Genomic DNA, 15,544 nt, shown 5'->3' on the forward strand with positions numbered 1-15,544 from the left:
AGGGCCCTTCCCCTACAGCCCACTCCTGGCACAGCGTGTCAGAATTCAGGCGTGTGCGAGCACAGCCATAGGCCTGACAAGATTGCCCATCCTGGGAACCTGACACCTTTACCAAGCCACGCGGCTGAGTCTGTCTGCCGTGGTGAGAAGACGGCCTGATCACAGCGCATATCAGACAAGGAGCACACTGTCTCGACTTTCCATCAGCTGTTAAGGACTGCACAGAGGCCAGGACACAGTGAGCTCACAGCCTCCTTCCTCTCAGGGCTTGCTACACCACTGTACAGACAAACGGCCCCAAACACCAGCTTTATTTTTATTTTTAAAGCGACAGCAAACAGTAAAAGAAAGGAAAACTCCCAGCCAGAAGCAAAAACAAATACTTCCCTGCCACTTGAGAACACCTCAGGGAAGGCACCTTCAGGAGAAAAGAAGGAACCAGGACCCCTGGTTGTTAGATGCTGTGGGCAAAGCTGCTCAGGGATTACCAACCCCCTATTCGCCCGGCTCAACCTCAGGGATGGTCCACGAAGGTACCTAACACCTCAGGGAGCGTCTTCTCTAATCTTCTCTCTAAATCTAATTTTTTTTTTTTAAGCAGACTTCAGGTTTGCACCTCTATCATCTGCTGAAGACATAGAAATACTGAGGGACTGCAAGTGGCACTCTCGGATATGTAGCAGTGCTTCAAAGTTTTGTTCTCTGCCTCCATCTGCTGGTAGGGATGCAAAACTCACTTGTCTGGACTTATCTGTGGTATAAACAGGAATACTTGTTCTCTGTAGTGTGGATGAAAAAAGACTAAGGAAGCTTAGCTGCAGGCTTCTAGGTGCAGCCCCACTGGTGAAGTGAAGTAAGCCCAGAAACAAAGTACTGAGAATCCAGTAGGAAAATGAAGTGGTGGTAAATGGCTGAGGGGAGGGGATGATTGAGATCAGAGAGGAGAAGAGGGATGATGGGTGTATAAAATATTCTGGACTATTCCAGCCAATAACTGATCACTCTCCCAACTGCTGCCTTGCAGTGAGGTCAATCCATGTGTGACTGTTAATCCTGTTGTCCATGGAGAATGCAAGTTATAGGTAAGCAACTGTTTTCTCTTGGGTCATACAGGATGGAGTTATGTTCAGGACTTTCCCATTAAAATGGATCGTGGGCTAACACAAGGTTCATCATTATCCCCATTATTATTTAAAAAATCGTGTAAACTCTGGGGAAAAGTGTTTTGGTCTGCATGGATATATTTAAGCTAACAACCAGTTGCATATTAAGCCAGAACAGCTCCATAACTATAGTTCATCTTACTGAAGGCCAACAAATGATTTTTTTTTTTTTAACCATTAGATAATAAATTGTTTTTAAATGGTCAAAAGACTGAGGTGCTTAACAGGGAGTACAGTGACTTGCTGTTGGCTCTAATTTCAGTGAAATCTGATTCCTGTATGATAGTGCCTGTTGATGTGGCAAAATCTCTGGGACTGATGTTTAATCATTTACATTGGCTTAGATGGTACATACTGCCTTTAAGTTGAGCATGGTACACAATCGTTGCCTGATCTGCAGTCATAAGACAGTGGTGCAAGCACTGATAACGTCACATTTGGACTACTGTAATGGCCTGTGATCAGTCCGGGAACTTCCCCCCAACTTGTCTCACAGGATCAGGGCAGGCTGCACCATCCCAACTTCAGGCTCCTGGAGTACTGTGTCATGTACAGCTGGTAGGGGCGAAAGTGTGGGTGCGGGCACGCTTGGTCTTTTTTAGGGCAGACTCTGTCATGACCAACTTGGGGGGAAGCTGGCTCTTCTTGAACCCCAAGCCCTGCTGGACAAGATAGACAGCATCTGCCTTCCGATTCACCGGAGGCATGGAGATGGGATGTTCCCAGATCCTAAGGAGTAGCTCCTTCAAAACATCATGGATGGGAACAGCCACCATCTCCTTTGGGGCATCAACAAACTGGGGAACCTCCAGCATCTTATGCCTGGTGTCCTCTTCTGTCAGAAGCTGAAACGGAATGGTTTCTGCCATGGCATGGACAAACCCCGCAATGGTCAGGTCCTCAGGTGGGGACCGGCGCCACTCCTCCGGAGGGGATAGGTCCAAGGGAAGATCTCTCAAGTCATCCGATGAAGACTCAGAGATATCCCCCACAGGTCGTAGGGGGGGCGTCCTCCTCACTGAGATCACCCAGGGATACCAGTGGAGGGCCCCTGCCAGACCCCTCGGCTTTGGCACCAAGGGCACTGCAGGTACCATGGGTACCAAGGCCCCCCGAAGGACCTGGACCCAGTAATGCTTGTTGTGGCACCAGAGGCCTCGACAGCGGTGTGGGCTGTGACGGTCCTTCCTCCTCAGAGGAACCCACAATGGGAATCGCATCAGATGGAGGAGGCAATGGTGGCCGCTGGGGCATTGATGCACCCCTGGGCACCGGCAGTGGCTGCGTAGGGAGAACGCCAAGGACATCGAGGCACTCCAGCAGCAGTGGAAGCACTGGTGGGGCCAGTCAGTTGATACCCTGCAGGGTTTGAACAACTGCCAGTTGCACTCTGCATTCCAACTCCTCCTGAAAATCCACCAAAGACAGGATGAATGAAGGAGGGGGAGGCATCATCAGATCTCCCCTGGAGCCCCGAGGGGGATCAGTGCCCGGCACCGGTATTGGTGGGGAATGCCCGAGACTCCCGGGTTCGATGGAGGATGATGCTTCCTTTCTGTGGGGTCACTTCGGGGTTAATACAGCAGGTGCTGGTGCCAACCCGAGCCCGGGTACTGTGTGTGGACGGAGAATGGTGGCGATATTTCCTGGACTTCCCACAGATCTCGACCTGGTCTTTCCCCGGTACAAAGGAGGAAGCAGATGATTCCAACATCCTAGAACGGGAGGACACAGACGACGGCCGATCTCCGGCCCCTTCTCCATGAAGGACCCCGGTGGAGAGGTGGACAGCGAAGGCTCGTTGTCAATCGGCTACCCCCGGCCACTAGGCATCAATGCCCTTGACGCTGGATTTGAGGGTTTCAACTTCTTCGATCCGAAGAGCTTCTCTATCTTGTCCAGGTGGGCGTGCCGGCCCTTGGGAGGTCATCTGTCGCAAAACTGACACCCCCAAACGTCATGCAATGCCCCCAGGCAGAGGGATACAGACTGAATGTGGATCCATGAGGAACATAGTCTGAAGGGCAATGGGGGCCCTGATGAAACGCTGACGACACCCTACGAAAAAAGCCGGCGAGCGGTCGATGATCAGTGTGTACTGAGGGAGCACAGTCAGGAATCAACTGCACAGAAGAGGGAAAACTTACCTTGCCCAGCTAGCTAAGCCAGGGAAAAGGAGACGGACCCGGGCAGGACAATTGACAAATGGACCAAGAAAGCTTTCAAAAACCGCAAAAAAGCACGAGCTCCACAACCGTGAGACAACAGCTCTGCAGAAAAGAAGAGATGGGAGAGGGACCCCATGTGGACGCGTGGATAGTGGCATGTTGGGCATGCTCAGTGTACCATAGGTTTTCCGTGCTGGGCTCCATCTGATGATGTCACCCCTATGTGTGAGGACTACCATCCCTGCTTGTCCTAGGAGAAATAAACCATACCTAACAAAATGAAAACTAAAAGCACCTTTCAATGACCCTAGCAGCATATTATTCAAAAGAACCTCCACTAGCAAGCTGTCACTATTAAATATTCCTGCTAATGCTACCCAATAACCCACTCAAAAATCCCACAACATATCTAAAACTACACCTCCCTAAATTAAACATTGCTCCTCAAACCTGCTCAACACCACCAATAAAAATCCCACCCCAACTACTTCCATAATGAGACATCCAACAATCTCTCTTTTGAGTCAGTCTGGAAAATTAGCCTCTACCACTTTACCCATCAATAAATCCCTGCAAGGCTGCAGTATCTGACAACAGAAGGTAGTCAACACTGCAAAATAAAAACTCTCTGGAACAGTAAACCAAGGGTCCCCAAACTTTAGGGCATGAGGGCCACACTGGACCTTTCAAACTACTGAGAGGGCCGAAGAATCTGCAGGGGGAGGAGAGGCGGTCCCTCGCAGTTTGTTATACAGGAAATGAATAAAAGCAAGTTTGCTTACCGTAACGGTGTTTCCGTAGATAGCAGGATGAATTAGCCATGCTGTCATGGGATTTGCCAATCAGGTCCCGGGGGGCGGAGCTTGTTAAGCAGAGGTTAGCTTTTTTGGCTCTCTGCGGCTGTGCGTGTGTTCCCGCGCAGGAAAGTAACAGATTCTCCTCAGTCTGTGATTAAGCTGTAGTTGATTTGAAGAAAATAGTGACTGCCAGGGAGGAGGGTGGTTGAGCATGGCTAATTCATCCTATCTACGGAAACACCGTTTACGGTAAACAAACTTGCTTTTTCCCGTCGATAGCAGGGCTGAATTAGCCATGCTATCATGGGAGTCCCAAGCTCCCGATCACGTTAGGTGCAATACTGTTAATTGAAACGTGATCTGAAGAAGTGTGGCAGTCACTTAGGAGAGAAGGATAGAGATTGCAGGATGCTTGCCCTATCTTTGCATCCGTGATTGCTTGCTGATCAAGGCAAGTAGTGTGATGTGAAGGTATGGAGGATGACCATGTAGCTGCCTTGCAAATGTTTATGGGTTGCAACATTTCTAAGATGCGCCCATGAAGTTGCTAGGGCTCATACTTGGTGAGCTTTGGGTATGGTAGACAGATGTAAGTCCTGTTTTCCATAGCAGAATTGAATGCATTGTACTATCCAGCTAGAGATGGTATGTTTTGACACTGGTAGACCCGGTGCTTTTGGATCAAATGATACAAATAACTGAGAAGCTCGGGATTCCAACTTCCGTTCTGTCTTTGTAGTAAGCTAACGCTCTTTTACAATCCAGCGTATGAAGTAGCTTTTCCCTCTCGTTGGCAAGAGGTTTCGGGAAAAAGATTGGTAGTTCTATGCTTTGGTTAAGATGGAATTGGGAAATTACTTTCGGTAAGAATGATGGGTGCGTTCTGAGAACCACCTTTTTGGTGGAAAAAAAACCAAGTATGGTGAATAATGGACCAGTGCTTGCAGTTCGCTGACTCGTTGCCCCGAAGTTACTGCATTTAGAAATACTACCTTCCAAGTAAGGTACTTTCTATGTGCTGATTCCATAGGTTCAAAGGAGAAAGCATGAGCTGTTCCAGGACCGTATTGAATTCCATGGAACCAGAGGTTTTGCAATTGGAGGGCGAAAGTGACATAGCCCTCTAATGAAACCGAGATAGTAATGGATGATTAGATATTGGTGTATTCTTTAATGGTCTATGATAGGCACCCTATGGCACTGAGATGAATCCTAATGGAAGATGTGGCTAGCCCAGTGTCATACAGAGTATGAAGGTAATCTATGAGTTGTTCCGGCGGACAGTCCAATGGCGATATGTTATTGGACATGCACCAAGTGAGTAACGTTTCCATTTATAATTGTAATTTTTCCTCGTGGAAAGCTTCCTAGATTCTAATAAAATAAGTTGTGCATGCTGCGATACCCACTGTTCTGTCAATAGGAGCCGTTCAATATCCACGCTGTCAAGTGGAGGGATGCGTGTAATGGGTGTAGAAGAGTCCCCTTGCTCCTGAAGGAGGAGATCTGGAAGATTTGGAAGACGTATTGGTGCTTCTCGAGATAGTCGAAGAAGGAAAACTGTACCATGGTATTCGCGGCCATGCTGGAGCAATGAGAATCAATTGAGCTCTGTCCGCTATGCACTTTGAATCGTTCTCATGATCAAAGGTATGGGAGGAAAGGCGTATAGAAGGCCTGTTGACCAAGGAATGAAGAAAGCATCTTGAGCTATCCTGATGGTACTGGGCCGTTATGGAGCAGAAGTTTGGAACCTGCGCATTGAGTTCCATTGCGAAGAGATCTATCAATGGGATTCCCCATCTCTGGAAGACGCTGTGGGCTATGTCTGGATTGAGTGTCCATTCATGAGGATGGAAGATTCGACTTAAACCTGTCCGCTCGTGTGTTTGCAACTCCCGGGTAGGTACGTTGCTTGTAGATGTATGCAATGCTGATGATAGATAATCAACGTCTCCTTGCAAAGGGGCCAGGAACCTGACTCCTCCTGTTTGTTGATGTAAATCATTGCTATTTGATTGTCCGTGTAGATCATGACTCCTGCGGCCCTTTAGGTAATCTTGAAAACTTGTAGGGCGTTTCCAAATCGCTCTGAGTTCTAATAAATTTATTTGTAGACTTTGTTTCTGCCAACATCCATACGCCTTGCGTTTCGTAAACTTCGAGATGTGCTCCTCAGCCCCTTTTGTGATGCGTCGGTCGTTAGGACTGTGTTGTGGGTGGGTGGGCAGATAGTGCTCCCTTGGAGAGTGTGGATTGGAAAAGCACCAAGCGATGTCCTTCTTCATTTCGGCTGTTAGTATGATTGGTTTTGTTAATGGTTGAGTGTGTTTTCACTGAAGACGTCTCATATGTAGTCTGGTGTTGGGAACTGTGAAATTGGCTGCCGGCATGTGACCCAAGACTACTAGCACCTGCCTCGCTGAGGGGGCTTGAGTGATGTTCAAGTGATGGAGGAGCTGGCGTAGCTGCAACTGTCTGTCCACTGGAAGATATGCTCTGCCCTTCATAGTGTCCAGATATGCTCCTATAAATTGTAGTTGTTGCGTTGGCTGTAGATGTGATTTCTGAAAATTGATCACTAGGCCCAATGTTTGTAAGCATTGTATGATTCTATGAAGATGATCTATTAGTAGCTCCCGAGTCAAGGCTACTATGAGCCAATCGTCCAGATACGGAAAGATTGTCATACCCTGTTGTCTGAGATGAGCCACCACCACTACCATGCATTTGGTGAACACTCTGGGTGCAGCTGATAATCCAAAGGGGAGTACTTTGTATTGGTAGTGTTGATGTTTGTACTGAAAGCAGAGGTAACACCAAGAGGAGGGATGTATTGGGATGTGAGTATACGCATCCTTCAGGTCAACTGAACACATCCAGTCGTTGGGTTGTAGCAGAGGAAGAATTGACTTCAAGGACACCATCTTGAATTTCTCCTTGATCAGGAATTTGTTGAGTTCCCAAAGGTCTAAGATGGGATGTAGGCCACCTGATTTCTTGGGTATTAGGAAGTACGGGGAGTAAAAACCCCTGTTCTGTTGTTTTTGGGATAGAAGTGTGATGGCCTGTTGCTTGTGTAGGTTGGAGATCTCATGTGCGAGCTTGTGGCTGAGACCTCTGATTCTGTATGGTGGGAAGATGAGGCAAGTGTGGTTTTGTTATGAATTGAAGCTGATATCCTTGGCGTACAATGTTTAGTACCCATTGGTTGGATGTTACTTGTTTCCACTCTGAAAGGCACGACTGGATTCTCCCTGGTGGCGTTAAGGTGTGTGGTGGTGGCTGGATCTTCAAAAAGATTGTGTTGCTTTAATAGCAGGAGCCGGCTGTTGGGTCTGTTGTCGTGGGGTACGTGGTTTTCCCCTACGAGGCAGCTGAGGTTGTAGTTGCTGCTATTGTGGCCTCTGATACAGTGGATATGATTGAGGCTGGAAATTCTGATACGACCTGTAAGGTCTGCGACCGTAAGACGACCGTCGATTGTATGGGTAGTATCACCAGGAGGTAGCATAAGCCGGTTGTGTTTGCAAAGATTGCATGTCTATCGCTTCTTCCTTTAGTTTACCTACGGTGTCCTGCAGCCTTGTACCAAAAAGGTTATCTCCCATACATGGGAGATTGGCCAGTTTCTCGTGGACGTCCTCCCTTATAGAACTGGAGCGTAGACACACTGTTCTGCGGGCAGCTATAGCCGTTGCTGAAGCTCTGGATGATGTTTCCATGCCTTCATAAACAGATCTGAGCAGGTCTCTGGTGCATTCTTCCATGTCATGGAGTGTTTGAGGTGATTGATCCGCTGTAGATGAGAGCATACCTTTAGTTGCCTGAATGCATTCATACAGATATTGCACCATGTAAAATTGATGATGCATTATCCTTGCTGTAAGCATTGCATTCTGATACACCTTCCGTCCGAAGTCATCCAGATATCTGTTGTCTCTGGTCGGTGGGTATGTTGAATGGGTCTTTGCTTTTTTGAACCGTTGCATCGCCGATTCCACGATGATAGATTTGTGGGGTAGCTGTGGCAGCGCGTACGGTGGATCTTTCTTCATTCGAAATTTGATGTCCGATTTTCGGGAAACCGCCGATAAAGAATGAGGAGTTTCCCAAGACTTTAGGAGAACCTGGGTGAAGCAGATCATGTGGGGGAAGTGCAGTAGGTTCCCCCAGAACATCAAATATTTTTAGCAGACCCAGAGTTTCTGATCTGGGGTCAGATTCCTTCTGTACTTGCAACTGTAAAATAGTACCCACTTTCTCCAGAAATCTGGGGTAGGAGAGGTCTTCGGGCGGAGAGTATGGCTCCTGTGGTTGTTCCTGTGGATCGGATGGAAATCCAGTTGAAGACTGTGTTCGAGAAGGGGACGGAGAGTCGCCCAGAATCGCAGGGCCTGCAAGTGAATGTAAAGAACTCACTGAAGTTGGGGAGGCAGATGGTTCTATCGATGGGTCCTTCGGGGGTGGAGAGTTATGATCACTAACTGGTTCTTGAGGTTGTTTGGACATTGCAAAGGAAGCTTCCAGAGTCTCACAGAATCCTGCTAGTGATTGTGATAATTGCCAGAAAGCTTCTTTGGTTGCCGGAGGCATCACTGGTTTGATCGTGCTTTGTGGTATTGGTACCGTGTGCGGCGGAGAGGTATTTTCTATTCCTCTAGAAGGGCTTTTAGGTGACCTGGATGCCTGAGAAGAAGTGAGGCATATGGGCGACCTGTGTGATCTCGCCCTATGGCGTATAGACCTGGAAGATCTGGAGGTAGAAGGGCTGACCTCTCTGTCCGACGTTCGTTTTGGTGCAGTGGAACGGCTGGAATGGTGCTTATGTCTATGCATGTGACCTTGCCCTTTGTGAGAACTATGGGCAGGTCTAGACTTTTTAGCAGATGTCTCCGATGTCCGTTGTACGGAACCACTCGAAGTAGATTGTGCTGTGGGGAGCGGTATGTACGTTTACGACGGCTCCTATGCCCTTCCGATGGCTTAAGGCCGTGCGTTGATGGATCTGGCATAGTTTTTCCTGAGAGACTATAGAGGTCCCGTCGGCGCCCCGATTGCACTGTGATCCGTGTACGGAGTCCTGTGCTCTGCGCCGTTGCCGTCTGCGAAGTTAACAGTGCCATCTTATGCGTCGATGATAATGTCGGTGCTGTCTTATGTGCCGTCTCCTTCATCAGTGTTGGCGCCGCCTTCTCTGCGCCATGTTTTAACTTTCTCGGCGTCTTATGGAGTGGCGGTTGTCTTGGGCTCTGCGCCGATGCTGTGCTCTCTCTGGAGCCACTGTGGCGTGGTATCGAACGGAGGGGCGATCGGTCCCGATAGGGGAAACCAGAGCCCTGGTCCTTGCCTCTCCTCTGTTCTTCTTGGTCTGGAGGTGTCCCACAAGGCTGCCCTTCGAATAGAATGCGACAATTTCTTCACCGGGCCTGGTGAAGAGTGGGCCTCCGACGGTTTTGACAGACTCACCAGTTCTTTGAGGCGGTAGGCCCGTTGTTTTTGAGCCCTGGGGGACATACGGGCGCAGAACTCACAGTCCCCTACTTCGTGCGTGATGCCAAGGCACCGGTAACATCGGTCATGGCCATCCATGACCAACATTACCTTGCCACAGCGACATCTTTTAAACCCTGATTTTGACATTGTCTGAGGAGAAAAATGGCTCCGCGCGCGGAAAGAACAGACTGAGGAGAATCTGTTACTTTCCTGCACGGGAACACACGCACAGCCGCAGAGACACAAAAAACTAACCTCTGCTTAACAAGCTCCGCCCCCCAGACCTGATTGGCAGATCCCATGACAGCATGGCTAATTCAGCCCTGCTATCGACAGGAAAACCATAGCTACAATTGTATTTATATCAACTTAACACTTCTCTCCACCCCCAGCATCCCCCTTCCACCTCAAGCAATCTCCTCCCCCAGTGATCTTCTGCCTTCTGACATCAACTGCCTCCTTCCCTCAAGCATTCCCCTCTCTGTACACCTTATTTGTCTTACTGAGGTCCCACCACTCTGGTTCTGCCTTTGAGGCCTGGGGAATCAGACTGACCCTGCTGCTCTGGTCCACTAATGCCTGAGAGGAAGGAGTCTGTGTGTGTGATCCCCTCCAATTGTGTGCGACTCATGCACAATGCCTGAAACTTTACATTTCCACAAATCATCCCCCACCAGGCCTCTTCATGACATCACTAGCGAGCTGGCCAGAAGGTAGGTGGAAAGAGGATCACCACCATGTGGGAGCAGAAAGCATCCCCAAAATAAGTAACTTCAGGCTGTAGATAAAGTAAACTTTCAGGGCTCAGCAGGCTGGAAAAATTGTGTCTGCATACCACATTTGGCCTGCAGCTTGTAGTTAAGAACATAAAAAGTTGCCATACTGGGTCAGACCAAGGGTCTATCAAGCCCAGCATCCTGTTTACAACAGTGGCTAATCCAGGTTACAAGTATCTGGCACAAACATTAAGTAGATCCCATTTTACTAATGCCAGTAATACCAGTGGCTATTCCCTAAGCCAACTTGATTAATAGCAGTTAATGGATTTCTCCTCCAAGAACTTATCCAAACTTTTTTTTCAACCAGCTACACTAACTGCACTAACCACATCCTCTGGCAACAAATTCCAGAGCTTAACTGTGCATTGCGTGAAAAATAATTTTTATCCAATTTGTTTTAAATGTGCTACTTGCTAACTTCATGGAGTGCCCCCTAGTCCTTCTATTATCCAAAAGAGTAAATAACCGATTCACATTTACCCGTTCTAGACCTCTCATGTTTTTATAGACCTCTAACATTAGCGCAGATTTTCATTCCTGTTTTAGCATGCATTTTTCCACATGCTAACATTTGTGCAGGTTTTCACTCATTTTAACGTGCAATTTTCTACAGTAAGTTAAAACCCCTGTTAAATACCAGGAGTTAATTCCTAAATGAGTGATAAACCATTAGTAAAAACCATGCTAAAATTATTGTGGGTGCATGCACATCCAATGTAAAAGGCATTAGCTACTGCCCAGAAAAGCAGAGAGGTGCATTAAAGGGCAGACAGTTTAAAGCCACCTCTTCTCCAAGCTGAACACCCCTAACCTCTTTAGCCTTTCCTCATAGGGGAGCCATTCCATCCCCTTTATCATGTTGGTTGCCCCATTTTGGGCACCCCTGCAGAAAGCTCTATATATGTGGGCTTGCAGTGAGACTTCCTGCCATCTGGGTTATTAATGCTTACCTTAAAGGGTCTCCTACTGGCTCTTGAATTATCAAAGTCATCTCCATACTGTCTTTTACGAGTATAGAAGTAATTTACATTTCCACCATAAGAAAAGCTCTAAATGATCAAAAAAAAAATTAACCATATCTTTACTATTCATTCTGAATTCATAGGCTGCTCCCCACCCCTATTAGAGCTGTCTGACAAGGGTGATTCTTTCACACCTTTTCTATTAAAACATTAATGCTGTAAAATTTATTTTCACATCTTAGGTTTTTATCCTGTTCACATTTTCTTTTGCTAAACAGTACCAGCTCATGTTATAAAAAACATAAAAAGGATCTCCAACAAAAAACAATTCCGGCTTTTCAGTACAGTAGCCAAGGAGGGTCTCTGCTAGAACTGCTGCTCCAGCATCAGCATGGGGAAGGCACTACACAGACATCATCTGCTGGTGCCACTCGAAGCCAATGTAATAAGGCATGCTAACATTAGCGCAGATTTTCACTCCTGTTTTAGCATGCATTTTTCTACATGCTAACATTTGTGCAGGCTTCAGTAAATCAGCACCCAGGACATAACTTCCATGTGCTCACCTGTTAATTATTTTACGCTCACTGATAATTATAGATAAAACTAGGAATTTCAAGAGTGAAGTACATGTAATTCAACAATGAGACATGTATTAAAAAGGACAATAAATGACACTCAAATAGTCTTTATATTGGAATCATATGTTACCGAATATTTTTTGGCACTTCTGTTAAATACTAACAATTTTTTTTTACTATATGTGCCTTATTGTAAACCATTGTGATGGTAATTAACTTAATGACAGTATAGAAAAGATTTTAACTAAATAATGTGCATTTTTCTACAGTATTTTTCTACAGTAAGTTAAAACCCCTGTTAAATACCAGGAGTTAATTCCTAAAAAATGAGTGATAACCCAGAAGTAAAAACCATGCTAAAATTGAGGGTGCATGCATATCCAATAGAAAAGGCATTAGCTACTGCCCAGAAAAGCAGGGAGGTGCATTAAAGGGCAGACAGTTTAAAGCACATTTTCTTAATATTGGAAATTTAACTCCTGGGTCAGAGCAGGAGTAAAACTTAACTCCCATTTTTGGTGGCCATGTTATACTACCCAGTTTGGTAGTGTCTAGCTGCTTCCACCAGACTGGACACAGCAATAGAATAACTTTGGCCACCAGAAATGTGAACTTACTCCACCTCAGACTCAGGAGTTTAATTTCCAGTGTCAGAGCAGGTACCAAAGTTGAACAGTACACTGGCACTGTGCATCCTGACTTTGGCATCCTGTAACTGTAGATGCCTACCCCAAGGAGGTTACATTTTGTTCAGCTAGCTCTAAGTGCCCACTCTACAGAGCAAATTCTTGTATCCAAGGCCATTTTGGCAAGTAAAATCAAAGCATAAGCTCTCCAGGGAGGGCACCTGCAGCAAGCTTAACAAGTATAAACTCTTTGAGGGTGCACCTAAGCTGAACATGATGCCAAAATAGGATGCACAGCACCAAAGTGCATACTATTCAGCCAAAGGTGCCTTCTCCATAGAGCTTATGCTTTGATTTTTCTTGCTATGCCTTGCCAAACTGGCACTGCATGTGAGATTGGTTCTGTGCATCCCAACTTGTAGGCACATTCTTTCATTCAAGACCATTTTGACAATGAATGGCAAGTAAAATAAAAGAATAAGTTGTCTGGGGAAGGCACCTAAAGCTAGATGAACCAAACATAGGCTGTCTGAGTGGGCACCAACAGCTGAACAGTACACACTTTAGCACTGTGTGTGAATACTGTCCAGTTGTTCAGGAAACCAAGAAAACCTGTGACTGATGCCTGCTTCAGAGAGCATACCTTGGAAATTTAACTCTTGAATCTGAGGTGGAATAAACTCACATTTCTAGTCACCAATGTTGTTTATTGCTATGCCTAGTGTGGAAGGACTTAGATTTTGAAAGTAAGTTTTCTGGGGCTGGAGCCTACAGCTCAACAATGTGTAAGCTCTCTGGGGAAGCACCTACAGCTGAACTGTACACTGAAGTCGGGATGCACAACACCAAAGTGCATACTACTGAGCTCAAGGTGCCTGCCCCAGAGAACTTGTGTTTTATTCAGCTGTACATACAAGCTCAAGAGAGCCTGTACTGAAAATGTAATTACTTCTTTGGTATGAAGTGGAGTACACTCATTTTTGGTAACCAGAATTATTATATTGCTGTGCCCAGTGTGGTAGAAACAACTAGACACTACTACATGGGCATCAGAAATGTGAGCTAACTTTTACTCCACTTTAGACCATGGAGTTAACCCGAAAATCCACACTTTTAAGTGTTTTAAAACAGAGTATGTTTTGAAGTTGGCAGGAGTGTGACCAAAATGGCCTTGTATCCAATAGTGTGTCCAAGTTGAGATGCACAGTGCCACTCTATCATGTAAGGCCATCTGGTTAAGGCGTGATAAGTGAAATCAAAATGTAAGCTCTCTAGAACAGGTAACTACAGCCATTAGGGATGCACAGCACCAAAAGGCATACAGTTCAGCTATGGGTGCTCTTTCATTTCGCTTGGTATGCCTTGCCCAAATGGCCTTGTATGCAGTATTGGCACTGATTATGTGAAATTTAACTACTTGTCATGCATGTTTGACATTGCACAACAAAGGGCAGACAATTTAAATTTAAATCAGTCTCAACAATGAAGTTACAAAACCTTACAGTTTTGATTATTAATTAAAATGGCATAGCATACGCTCAGACTAGCAGAACAAAAATGGATTTTCAATACACAATGAATGTTCTAGCAGGTGGGAATCAACTGCTTCACCCAGATTTGAGATTCTATATGCTGGGAGACAGAATAGAGCTCTCAAACACTGTACATAATGAGAAAACAAACAAAAAAAACGGAAAATTACTGGATTACTGTAATTCTCTCCTCCTAGGCCTACCAGCATGCACCATCAAACCACTTCAGATGGTCCTGAACGCCTCTGCAAGAATTCTATCAAATGCCAAAAAAAGAGATCATATCACCCCAATCCTCCACCATCTCCACTGGCTTCCGATTAAATTCAGGATCCAGTTCAAGTCTTTAATGATGATACATAAGGCCTTATACAACATCGCACCTCTCAACCTAACATTTCAAATTCAACTACACACATCCGTGAAACCAACCAGAAGCGCCTATCAGAACAGACTAATCACTCAACCGGCGAAATCTGTTCTGAGGAAACGTGCATTATCCACAGCAGGCCCTTCACTTTGGAACTCGCTACCTCCAGACCTTCGTCTTGAACCATGCCACCCTACATTTAAAAAGAAACTTAAGACTTGGCTGTTCAAACAAGCTTTCCCCTAGAGCCAAGAACACGTTGAAGAAAATGTAACCTACTTCGATTAATCTATACAATGTTAAAACTTGTTTACTTAATTTTCAATGTTCAATTGTAAAAACTCCTGTTTTATTCTTATTCTGTTCTATGTAAACCGCTAAATGTAGCGACAGTTATTGTTCCTTGTGAACCGGGGTGATATGTATATTATACAGGAACCTCTGGTATATAAATCATTTAAATAAATAAATAAATAAATAAAATTTGTTTTTTTGATGCAAAGAAATTCTGTAATAGCAAAAACAAACAACTGAAAAAGCATTCCCAGAGGTAAGCAATAACAGTTCTAAATTAATTTCTTAAGGAAAAAACATTTTTTTTGAGTACTGTGAACTTACACAAATACCTACAGCTAACATAATGCTCACTCTGAATTAAATATTTTACTGTTATTAGTTTTTACATTTTCTAAGATGCTTGCCTTGAATTTGCTGGTTTCTCTGACATGTCTGGAAAAGAGCTTGGTCAGAGTGGGTTGTCATTAGTGATATCCAAGCAGACCATGTATGTCATTAGTGACATCACAGTCAATATGGCCTAAACTGATTCAGAGCATGTGTGAGGTAATTTGTGTTACTTCTTCAAACAGAGATGGAGAGGAACTATAGGGAAGCAGTTTCAAGATTTTCAAACTTACAATTTAACAGTAAAAATATTAATATTGGGGATTATTGCTATCATGTACTTGTGCAATATTTCAGACTACACAAATGGCACAATTGTATTTTAAAGGATTTTAATTCATAAGGATTCATCCAATTCTGGATCTAGGTTAAACTTTTAAAAATTG

The 15,544-nt window shown here is 45.3% G+C and overlaps 1 protein-coding gene across 9 annotated transcripts in view; it reads right to left on the reverse strand.

The window, feature by feature from the left end:
- Window positions 1–15,544, reverse strand: part of BCLAF3 (BCLAF1 and THRAP3 family member 3) — a 132,379-nt gene that overhangs the window by 26,487 nt on the left and 90,348 nt on the right. For 7 of the 9 annotated variants that reach the window (XM_029603379.1, XM_029603372.1, XM_029603377.1 and 4 more), the window contains one exon: window positions 11,354–11,452. The exons of the other annotated variants lie outside the window; for them this stretch is intronic. In XM_029603379.1, the coding sequence (XP_029459239.1) occupies window positions 11,354–11,452 (99 nt within the window). The remainder of the gene's footprint in view (window positions 1–11,353; window positions 11,453–15,544) is intronic. 9 annotated transcript variants of the gene reach the window in all.

This window comes from Rhinatrema bivittatum, chromosome 5 (assembly GCF_901001135.1).
Source record: "Rhinatrema bivittatum chromosome 5, aRhiBiv1.1, whole genome shotgun sequence".
NCBI lineage: Eukaryota > Metazoa > Chordata > Amphibia > Gymnophiona > Rhinatrematidae > Rhinatrema > Rhinatrema bivittatum.